The 11,395-nt window shown below is 57.3% G+C and overlaps 1 protein-coding gene across 1 annotated transcript in view; it reads right to left on the reverse strand.

Annotated features, from left to right (window-relative positions):
- Positions 1 to 10,520, reverse strand: part of LOC144937164 (MAM domain-containing glycosylphosphatidylinositol anchor protein 2-like) — a 51,188-nt gene extending 40,668 nt beyond the window's left edge. Inside the window, 1 exon segment of the mRNA XM_078864473.1 lies at positions 8,251 to 10,520. Within this exon segment, the coding sequence (XP_078720599.1) occupies positions 8,251 to 8,327 (77 nt within the window). The 5' untranslated portion in view covers positions 8,328 to 10,520.
- Between the last annotated feature and the right edge of the window lie 875 nt (positions 10,521 to 11,395).

Consider the following 11,395-nt stretch of genomic DNA (forward strand, 5'->3'; position numbering starts at 1 on the left):
CTGAGCACTCTGGTTTCTTCCGACATTGCTCCATCGAGAGTAATTGGTCAAACACACACAATGTATGGCACCTCTCTAAAAGGGAGTCGCGAGTTAGGTGTGTTCCTGGCCACGTGGAGTCATCATCATCATCGTCATCATTCGGGACACGTGGCCACGTGGCCACATGTCCCGAATGATATCTACATAAAATTATATTATAAACACACTATTCTATTAATACAGCACCATATTTTAACACTAAAGCAGTTACTGACTCGCAACAACTTGCAATCATAAGTGACAGAGTTAATTTCGGGTAAAATCAATGAAAATGGGGTATGCCGATAGCATAAAATGAGATGTGATATAGCAAATCTGAGATCAGATTTGGAATTAGCACCCTGAAATTAGTCTAAAACAGCTGCAAAAGTCCAGGCGAGAAATAAAATGTTTTTTTGTTGTTGTTGACCAGTGTAATCGATTCAAAATCCGGCGTCCACCCCCCAACCTTGGTTGCATGCAACTCGACTCGCTCCCTGCATGTGGAGTGTCTCTGTGACCGGTCGCTGCTCCCTGCCTGTGGAGAGGCAGTCGACTTCTGAAGCGCCGATCTGGCTCGGAGATGAGAGGCCGTGACATTCCTGAACCTGCCGTTTGAGTCCACCGAGTCGCGCAACTATTCGCTCGGGTTGGGGACAAAGCAGTTCCTGGCGATTAAAGTTGCGCTGCCGATTGCTCGCCCAGGCGTGGGGCATTACTTCGGAATCGATGCATTTATAAAAAAAAACATTTCTACCGGTGATTATATTGGATCTGATGAGAGATCGGACGATACAAGACCAACGGGACCGGTGTAAACCGGCCACAATGATCCGTCGACTTCTGAATCGATTCGTGACAATCTAATTCTGGGGGGGCGGGAGAGGGAGAATGTGGTGGTGTGGTCGTGGTGGTGTGGTGGTGTTGGGGGAAGGAGGGAGCACGTGGTCGTGGGTGGAGGTAGGTGGTGGGATGGGCGAGAGAGAGGAGGAGGTGGTGGTGGTGTTGGGAAGGGGGTTAGCACGGTAGGCTACGTACGGTGCGAAAGAAGTTCAACTTACATACGGGGGGGGGGTAGGGGGAGCGGGTGTGAGTCGCTAGGGGCACGGCAGACACGTGCAGAGAGAGCAGACCCGGCTCGGGCTTGGTTCTGGCTCAAGCGAGAGCCGGCTCTCAGCACGCTCCTCACTTGAGCCGGCTCGAGGCCGCTCCTCACTTGAGCCGGCTCGAGGCCGCTCCTCACTTGAGCCGGCTCGAATCTGCTCCTCACTTGAGCCGGCTCGAGGCCGCTCCTCACTTGAGCCGGCTCTCAGCACGCTCCCAGCCACGCCGAGGATTTCCTTTGAGCCGAGCCATTGGCTGAGCCGCTCACTGCGCGCGTCTTTGGCAGCAGCTGAGCGGCTCGAGGCCGAGACTCAGAATCGGGCCCCAGCAGACAGCAGCAGCGGGGGGGGGGGGGACGCGAAGTGAGGGCCAAGGGATGAGCGGGGGGTGGGGAGGGGGTGGAGCTGCCCCGCCCCTCAGATGGCGATGTGCTTCATAATGGCCGCGCCCCCCACGACTCGACGATTTGATTAAAGTCGGAGCAAGCGGCTTAGTGAGCGGCGCGCTCCCCCGTCTCTCTCCCTCTCCCCCGTGTCTCTCCCCCGTGTCTCTCTCCCTCCCTCTTGTCTCTCCCCGTGTCTCTCTCCCTCCTGTCTCTCCCCCGTGTCTCTCTCCTCCTCCCTCTCGTCTCTTTCCCTCTTGTCTCTCCCTCTTGTCTCTCCCCCGTATCTCTCTCCCTCCTGTCTCTCCCCCGTGTCTCCCCCCCCGTCTCTCTCCCTCTTGTCTCTCCCCCGTGTCTCTCTTCCTCTTGTCTCTTCCCCGTGTCTCTCTCCCTCCTGTCTCTCCCCCGTGTCTCTCCCCCCTGTCTCTCCCTCTTGTCTCTCCCCCGTGTCTCTCTTCCTCTTGTCTCTCCCCCGTGTCTCTCCCCCGTGTCTCTCTCCCTCTCCCTCCTGTCTCTCTCCCTCTTGTCGCTCCCCCGTGTCTCTCTCCCTCTCCCTCCTGTCTCTCTCCCTCTTGTCTTTCCCCCGTGTCTCTCTCTCTCCCCCGTGTCTCTCTCCCTCTTGTCTCTCATTGTTTTCCCTGTCTTCATGGTCTATCGCTCCCTATTCATTCACTATCCGTGTATTTCCCCGCCTGTCTCCCCGTGTCCCAGGCTGTCTGTCTCCCTGTCTGTCTGTCTCCCTGTCTGTCTCCCTGTGTCCCTGTCTCCCTGTCTGTCTCCCTGTCTGTCTCCCTGCCCCCTCGTCTCTCTCCCCTCTCCTTGCAAGTCGTTGTTGAGGCTGCGGCTCCCCCGTCTCCCCAAACCCCGCGCCCCCCACGTCTCTCCCCTGCCTCTCCCTGCCCCTCGCTCTCCCTCATCTCTCCCCGTCGACCTCCCCCCCCTCTCTCCCCGCTCTCTGTCTCCCCGTCTCCTTTGTATCTCCCTGTCACTCCGTGTCTCTCAGTGTCTCCGTCTCCCCATCTCCCTCCCCCTCGAGTGAATAGGAGATGGGGAGGGGGGGGTGATTCTGGCGGCAGACCAACACCTCGTGGCGCCGTGTCAGCCTTAATAGGTGCTCGCTAACAGCACTTGCCCCAACACTCTGGTGAAGGCTATATGGTGCATCTTTGTCTTTGTATGTGTGTGTGCTGTGGAGATGTACCGACGACGAGATCAGCTGGTGCAGAGGAGTGATTCTGATGGTGATGATGGAAGCTTGGGACAGGTCTTTATCCAGCAGTGGATAGACCATGGCTTGATGGTGATGATGGAAGCCTGGGGCAGGTGTTTATCCAGCAGTGGATAGACCATGGCTTGATGCTGATGGTGATAATGGAAGCCTGGGGCAGGTCTTTATCCAGCAGTGGATAGACCATGGCTTGCTGCTGATGGTGATGATGGAAGCCTGGGGCAGGTCTTTATCCAGCAGTGGGTAGACCATGGCTTGATGCTGATGGTGATGATGGAAGCCTGGGGCAGGTCTTTATCCAGCAGTGGGTAGACCATGGCTTGATGGTGATGGTGATGATGGAAGCCTGGGGCAGGTCTTTATCCGGCAGTGGACAGACCATGGCTTGATGATGATGGTGATGATGGAAGCCTGGGGCAGGTCTTTATCCAGCAGTGGATAGACCATGGCTTGCTGCTGATGGTGATGATGGAAGCCTGGGGCAGGTCTTTATCCAGCAGTGGATAGACCATGGCTTGATGCTGATGGTGATGATGGAAGCCTGGGGCAGGTCTTTATCCAGCAGTGGGTAGACCATGGCTTGATGGTGATGGTGATGATGGAAGCCTGGGGCAGGTCTTTATCCGGCAGTGGACAGACCATGGCTTGATGATGATGGTGATGATGGAAGCCTGGGGCAGGTCTTTATCCAGCAGTGGATAGACCATGGCTTGCTGCTGATGGTGATGATGGAAGCCTGGGGCAGGTCTTTATCCAGCAGTGGATAGACCATGGCTTGATGCTGATGGTGATGATGGAAGCCTGGGGCAGGTCTTTATCCAGCAGTGGATAGACCATGGCTTGATGCTGATGGTGATGATGGGAGCCTGGGGCAGGTCTTTATCCAGCAGTGGATAGACCATGGCTTGATGCTGATGGTGATGATGGAAGCCTGGGGCAGGTCTTTATCCAGCAGTGGATAGACCATGGCTTGATGCTGATGGTGATGATGGAAGCCTGGGGCAGGTCTTTATCCAGCAGTGGATAGACCATGGCTTGATGCTGATGATGGAAGCCTGGGGCAGGTCTTTATCCAGCAGTGGATAGACCATGGCTTGATGCTGATGGTGATGATGGAAGCCTGGGGCAGGTTTTTATCCAGCAGTGGATAGACCATGACTTGATGCTGATGGTGATGATGGAAGCCTGGGGCAGGTCTTTATCCAGCAGTGGATAGACCATGGCTTGATGCTGATGGTGATGATGGAAGCCTGGGGCAGGTCTTTATCCAGCAGTGGATAGACCATGACTTGATGCTGATGGTGATGATGGAAGCCTGGGGCAGGTCTTTATCCAGCAGTGGATAGACCATGGCTTGATGCTGATGGGGGAGGCAGTGGTTGCAGGTGAAGGAGGGAGGGGAGGGGGCAGGTGATTTTTTTAAGGGGGAGGGAGCGCGTGCCGTTGAATTCGCTTAGGGGATCAGTGGGGGGGGGGGATAAAGGGGAGGGGCCGGACCAATTACCGCACGCGCTCGCCCAGACCCATCCGCGTGCGGTCACGTGCGTGAGCTACAGAGAGGGGGGCGGGGGAGGGGGCTGAGGGGGGAGGGGATGGGGGAGAGGGGACGCGTGCCCTGCGTGCAGAGCGGCGCATGGATGCGAGCGGAGAGTGCGTTTGTTGCGCACGCGCGTGTGTGTGTGCGTGTGTGTGTGTACTGTTGCGCATGTGGGGGAGACAAAGGCGGACGGGCGTGGTGCTGGCCACCAACCCCCTCGTGTACCATTCCGGTCTTCATAGGTGCTCGCTAACAGCACTTGCCCCTACAGTCTGTCAAGGCTCTACGGGGGATCTTTGTCTTTGTTGTGCATGTGCACCTAGCCTGGCACAAACGCTGCGGTGACAGCGTCACAGTCACTTGGGGGTAGATTGGCGGCTGTGGTTGTGGCGTGTGCATGTACGGTGTGCGTAATTGGGGAGCGGTGGCGCAGTGGTTAGCGCACTGCGCTCTACTAAACCGGCTAGGCGAGTTCGATTCCCGCTCGCAGCCCACATGAATAAGGAACATCTCAACCGCTGCTGGGCCTTCCCTAGATCGACTCAGCCTCAAAGGAGTGTCAGGTGCAATCATAAGCACTGGGGAGACGAAGGCGGCCGGGCGTTGTGTCTGTGTTGGCCACCCACCACCATTGTGTGCCGTGCCCCTCCCCCCCCTTAATAGGTGCTCGCAAACAGCACTTGCCCCAGCAATCTGTTGAAGGCTATACGGGGGATCTTGGTGTCGCCAAAGGAGGGCGATGGAACGACGCTCACAACAACGAGCGAAGCACCAGGTGGCTAAAGCGCATCGAGGTGGCAACAGTGGAGAGCACAGGTGGTGCATCTCAGTTAGACCTCCTGCACCTAGCCTGGCACATCAATCAACACGTAACACCTGGTCTGTCCCGTGACCTCCTGCACCTAGCCTGGCACATCAATCAACACGTAACACCTGGTTTATCCCGTGACCTCCTGCACCTAGCCTGGCACATCAAGTCAACACGCAACACCTGGTCTGTCCAGTGACCTCCTGCACCTAGCCTGGCACAGCAGTCAACACATAACACCTGGTCTGTCCAGTGACCTCCTGCACCTAGCCTGGCACAGCAGTCAACACATAACACCTGGTCTGTCCAGTGACCTCCTGCACCTAGCCTGGCACAGCAGTCAACACATGACACCTGGTCTGTCCAGTGACCTCCTGCACCTAGCCTGGCACAGCAGTCAACACGTAACACCTGGTTTGCCCCGTGACCTCCTGCACCTAGCCTGGCACAGCAGTCAACACATAACACCTGGTCTGTCCAGTGACCTCCTGCACCTAGCCTGGCACAGCAGTCAACACATAACACCTGGTCTGTCCAGTGACCTCCTGCACCTAGCCTGGCACAGCAGTCAACACATAACACCTGGTCTGTCCAGTGACCTCCTGCACCTAGCCTGGCACATCAGTCAACACATAACACCTGGTCTGTCCCGTGACCTGCACCAAGCCTGGCACAGCAGTCAACACAAAACACCTGGTCTGTCCCGTGACCTCCTGCCAGCAGCGAGCCTTCCACATTTGACATGCTCTCAAGGTGCACCTAGCCTGGCACACAGCCCGTGATGACGCCGTGTGTGTGTGTATGGGGAGCGGTGTCTAAGTGGTTATTACACTGCGCTATTAATTGCACGGTGACCCAGATTCGATTCCCGTGCACGGCTACCATCAGTCGCAATCATCTCAACCCATCACGCGCCCTGGGATGGGTTGAGATAATGAGTAGCTGGTGCGGTGTGCAGTAAACATGAGCTCTGGGGAGACAAAGGCGGCCGGGGTGGTTGTTGCCCACAACCATCTCATCGTCCACCGTATTGGCCTGAATGTGCTCCCAGCATTTTAAGGATATAGGGGGATATGTGTGTGTGTGTGTTTACTGTATATATGTATGTATATTCACACGCGTTGATAAAACAGTGTTTTATGTCCGTATGTGACGAGGTGCGTTGCTTGCTATTAAACATACACAAGACTTGCTATTAAACATACACAAGACTTGCTATTAAACATACACAAGACTTCAAGGAGGGACTCTGCCCCGCGTAGCGACGCCGCTGTGTGCGATGACAATTGCAGAGTGATTTGAAGGCAATGTGCCACGTTCAGCATTGAGATGTTTGACCATCACCAGTTGCCCGCACCCGTGAGTGCGTGTGGCTTCATCTGCTGCGGAGTTTGCAACGGCAGGATGCCTCGTTCAGAACACGGGCAGAGCCGTATACTCTCCACGCAGAGAAGCGCCCGAGTCGGGAGTCGAACCTGGGGAGGGGGGGGGCGTCGTTCTTGCAGCTATAGAGCCTCCACGCTGCCTCCCAAGTCTCGTGGTGTCGTCGTCAAATTCATAAAGTCGCCGAAATCAACCGAGTCATTCGCCCGCGTGCAATGTGCGACGTTGCAGCTTGTGTATTTATATACACGCATATACATATATTTATACATGGATATGTATACACATGCATGTATAGACATGTTTTTTTCGACACTTCACGTGGCCTCAACGTGCACATAGCCTGGCACAAGCGCCCTGGTGGCGTCACCGCCACGCAGTGACGAATGGCTGCTGTTGTGTGTTCATACAGACACGTGCCTCTTTGTGGTACTGTGTATGTGCGTAGATACACACACACACATGCACACCTGTATCACAAGTGTGCATATGTGGGTGTGTATATATGTGGGTGTGTGTATGGGTGTATATGTCATTGTGTTCATGTATGTTTGTATGTATGTAAACATCGCCACTAAGAGAGACAAAGGCGGCTAGGCGTCGGGCTGACTACCCACCCACCCCTTTGCGTGTCGTGCCGCCCTTGATATGTGCTCGCTAACAGCATGTGTTAAGGCTATACGGGGGATCTTTGTTTTTGTGTGTGTGTGTACACGCGCGCGCGTGTGTGTGCGCTTTCGTGCGCACTGCACTACGAACCCGGGTCGTCGATTCTCCCTCCCGACCAAGAACCATTGCAGCGAATATTTGAACCATTCCTGGGCCTCTCATGGGTCAACTTAGCCTCGGATTAGTTCCCCGTCAACATCAGCACTGGAGAGACAAAGGCGGCCCTGGAGTGGCTGCTGGCCACCCACCCCGTCGTGTGCCGTGCCAGCCTTAATAGGTGCTCGCTAACAGCACTTGCCCGAACACTCTGGTGAAGGCTGTACGGAGCGATCTTCGTCTTTGTGTGAAAAAGAGGGATGCGGTTATGATCTACTGAGGATCGATGTTTGGAGAGGTCGTGGGGATAGAGACACACGGGGACAAACAGAGACACGTGGAGACACGTGGAGACACATGGAGACACATGGAGACACTATCGACACGTGGAGACACTGTGGACACATGGAGACACTGTGGACACATGGAGACACTTTAGACAGAAGGCGCAACCGTGGAGACACCGTGGATACATCGTGGAGACACATGGAGACGGCGCTAATGAATGCGCGGAGAAGGGGGCAGTGGTGGCTGGAGAGGAGAGAGTTGGGGGGGGGGGGAGCGTGGGAGAAAGAGAAGCATAAAGAGAGCTAAGAGGGAGAGTGCGCCCGGGCAGAAGCGGGGGGAGCGGGGGACACACGCAGTGAGAGACGGGGGGGGGGCGAGAAACGGAGAGATAGGGGAGAGTCGGGGAAACACAGGGAGGAGAGCTACGGAGGAGAGAGATAAGGAGACATAAATATGGGGACAGAGAGAGAGAGCGTAGAGTAGAGAGAGACGGGAAGAGAGTCGGTGAGAGAGGCAGGGATATACATAGAGATCAGTGAGATGGAAGCTATGACATGAAGAGAGAGCGAGAGAGCGCGCGAGACGGAGAGATGCAGGGAGAGCGGGAGAGCAAATGCGGAACGCGTGAGAGAGCGGGGGCGGCTGAGACACCGCGGGGATCAGAGGCACCAAGGGGGGATCACAGGAGGAGGAAGGAGGAGAAAGGGGGGGGGGGACGAGGGGGGGGGGGTCACTCACTGTAGACCCCAGGACCGCTCATCTCAGCCAAGGCGATTCCCGTGAGGCACAGCAGTAGGGATGCGACTCCCATCGCTCTCTCTCTCGGCTCTCGCTCTCCCCGCGCGCGCTCTCTCCGTCTCTCTCCGTCTCTCTGTTGTCTCTCCGTCTCTCTCCGTCTCCCTGTTGTCTCTCGCTCTCCTGCGAGGGCGGCAGCAGGAGAAGCAGCAGGAGCGCTGGTGCAGCTCTCCCTTCCCGATGAGGAGGAGGAGGAGGGGGGGGGTACCACGTTGGAGGGGGGGGGGGGCGCACAGGTGGAGGTGGGGCGCCGGGGTTTGGCTCTCAACACTCCACCGGTAACATCGCGCCCTCGTTTGCTCTCAGACAGCTGTGCCAATGAACAGCTGTTCTGTCGGGTAGCTGTTCCAACGTACTGCTGTCCTGCTGAGTAGCTGTTCCGATTAACAGCGGTTCTGCCGGGTAGCTGTTCCGATGAGCAGCTGTTCTGCCGGGTAGCTGTTCCGATTAACAGCTGTTCTGCCGGGTAGCTGTTCCGATTAACAGCTGTTCTGCCCGGTAGCTGTTCCGATTAACAGCTGTTCTGCCCGGTAGCTGTTCCGATTAACAGCTGTTCTGCCGGGTAGCTGTTCCGATTAATAGCTGTTCTGCCGGGTAGCTGTTCCGATGAGCAGCTGTTCTGCCGGGTAGCTGTTCCGATTAACAGCTGTTCTGCCGGGTCGCTGTTCCGATGAGCAGCTGTTTTGCCGGGTAGCTGTTCCGATTAACAGCTGTTCTGCCGGGTCGCTGTTCCGATGAGCAGCTGTTCTGCCGGGTAGCTGTTCCGATGAGCAGCTGTTCTGCCGGGTAGCTGTTCCAATTGATGGCTATTCGTCCTGATATCTGTTTGGCTGAATGGCTGTGACGATTGACGGCGGATGGTCAGCGTAGCTGTTGTGCTTGAGAGTCGTCGAACCGGACAGCTGTGCGGGACTTGAACACTCTTGGTATGGGCGGCTGTCTCGCTGGTCAGCTGTTGGGCAGGGTGGTTGTTGGGATGTACAGCTGGCCCCGGGCCGGGGGTGGCTGTTGTAGCCGGAGAGCTGTCGCAGCTACGGATGGCTTTGCGTTCCAGCGTTACTTCAATGGCTCCGTCTCCGGATGGCTGTAGGGAATGGCTGTAGGATGGCTGTCGTATCCCGGGATTCTCGCTCGTCTCGGGGTGATTATTTCTCTCCTTCCCGACGGACGCCGATGCGAGGCGCGGGGAACGCGAACGCGGGAGCCGGGGGGGGGTCGCGGTGTCACCCCGCGGCGCGGGAGCCGCTGCTGCTACCGCTGCTGCTGCCGCTGCTGCTGCTTAATTGTGATGCTGCTTGCACATTACCGCATCTCCCGCACTCCCTCGCGCTCTCTCTCGCTCTCGCTCCCCGCTCTCTCGCCGATCTCTCGCCTATCTCTCCCCGAGCTCTGGCCGCGCTCTCTCCACGAACACGGACGGACGCGGTGATTAAACCGCGCAGCGTTCACTTAATCCCCTTGCTCCTCCCACTCCTCCTCGTCGTCGTCGTCTCGTCCTCCACCACCACCACCTCCTCCTCCTCCTTCCTCCTGATCGTCGTCCGTGGAGGACGAGGCGCGATGATATCGATGGTTGCTCCTCGCAGCTCGACAACGATGTGGCGCGAGAGAGGAGGAGTCTCTTGTCCCCCCTCCTCCTCCACCTCCTCCACCTCCTCCTCCACCTCCTCCTCCACGAGCTGTCGCGCGCTCAGAGACGCGCGCCGCTCGGCGGCATCGCCACCGCCGTCGCGACGACGCCGCCGCCGTTGGCAATTAATTAATTAATTGACGACCCGATTAATTGGCATTCGCGTCTCTCCTTAGAGCGCGCATCACGCTCGCCACGTCTCCCGATCCCGCGCGTCGCCCGCAATCCTCCCTCCCGTTCGCTCTTCTCCGCGCGCGCTCTTTCTCCCTCGCCGTGAATGCCGCTGCTGCTGTTGCCTCTCTCTCCGCTCTCTCGCTTCGCTCTCTCGCTCCGCTCTCTCTCTCCGCTCTCTCTTCTCTCGCCGCACTCTCTCGCGATGAGGACAGCGATTCGGTGCGCGTCGCGCCACCGTTCGCGACGCGGGAGCTCGGGCAGCCGTCGCCGTTTCGTGTCGCGATCTCCGCTTCTGCAGCGGCAGCAGCAGCAGCAGCCTCGAGCGAGCGGCGAGAGACGGAGATGTGGGGACCAGGGAGGGAGGGGAGAGAGACAGAGCGAGGGAGCTTGGGGGAGGGAGACAGAGCGAGGGAGGTTGGGGGAGGGAGGGAGATTGGGGGAGGGGGTAGAAGAGAAGAGGGCTGGGGGGAGGGAGGGAGGAGGGAGATGGAGGGAGGTGGGAGATGCGAAGTCTGTAAGGCACGGAGCGCGCCCGGCCAATCGGCACCGCACCCCTCTCCCCTTCCCTCCCACTCTCCCCCTCCCTCCGTCACGATCAAGATCAGGGCTACAACGATCACCCCCCACCCCCCAGCTAATCTCACACAACCACCACCACCATCAACACCACCATGAACATCACAACCACCACCACCATCAACACCACCATGAACATCACAACCACCACCACCACCATAGCTACCAACACTTCCCCACTGCGCAGACGAACCCCTCACAACAGCAACCATACCTCTCTCCTCCCCACGCTCTCTCCCCTTCTCCTCTTACGCTTCCTCTTCGCTCTTCACGCTCTTCCCTCGCTCTCCATGCCCCCTCCCCTCTTTGCTCTCCACGCGCTCCCCTCTCTACCCTATCTTCCCACCCTCTCCCCTCTCTCTCCACACACTTGCCCCTCTCTCTCCCCTTTCTCTCCACACACTCTCTCCCTCTCTCCCTCTCTACTCCTTGTGCTCCCTCTGACCCCACGTTCTCCTCTCTCTCGTCTCTCTGCTGCCTTGTGAGGCGACAAAGCATCATCATCACGATCATCATCATCATCAGCAATAACACACTCATGTGTCGCTTCATCACCATTCGTATCATCATCATTATCAACAGTCAGCATGAGCACCCTCAGCAGGACCAATATCATCATCAGCAGGACCAATATCATCATCAGCAGGACCAATATCATCATCAGCAGGACCAATATCATCATCAGCAGGACCAATATCATCATC

Source organism: Lampetra fluviatilis, chromosome 18 (assembly GCF_964198595.1).
Source record: "Lampetra fluviatilis chromosome 18, kcLamFluv1.1, whole genome shotgun sequence".
Taxonomy (NCBI): Eukaryota; Metazoa; Chordata; class Hyperoartia; order Petromyzontiformes; family Petromyzontidae; genus Lampetra; species Lampetra fluviatilis.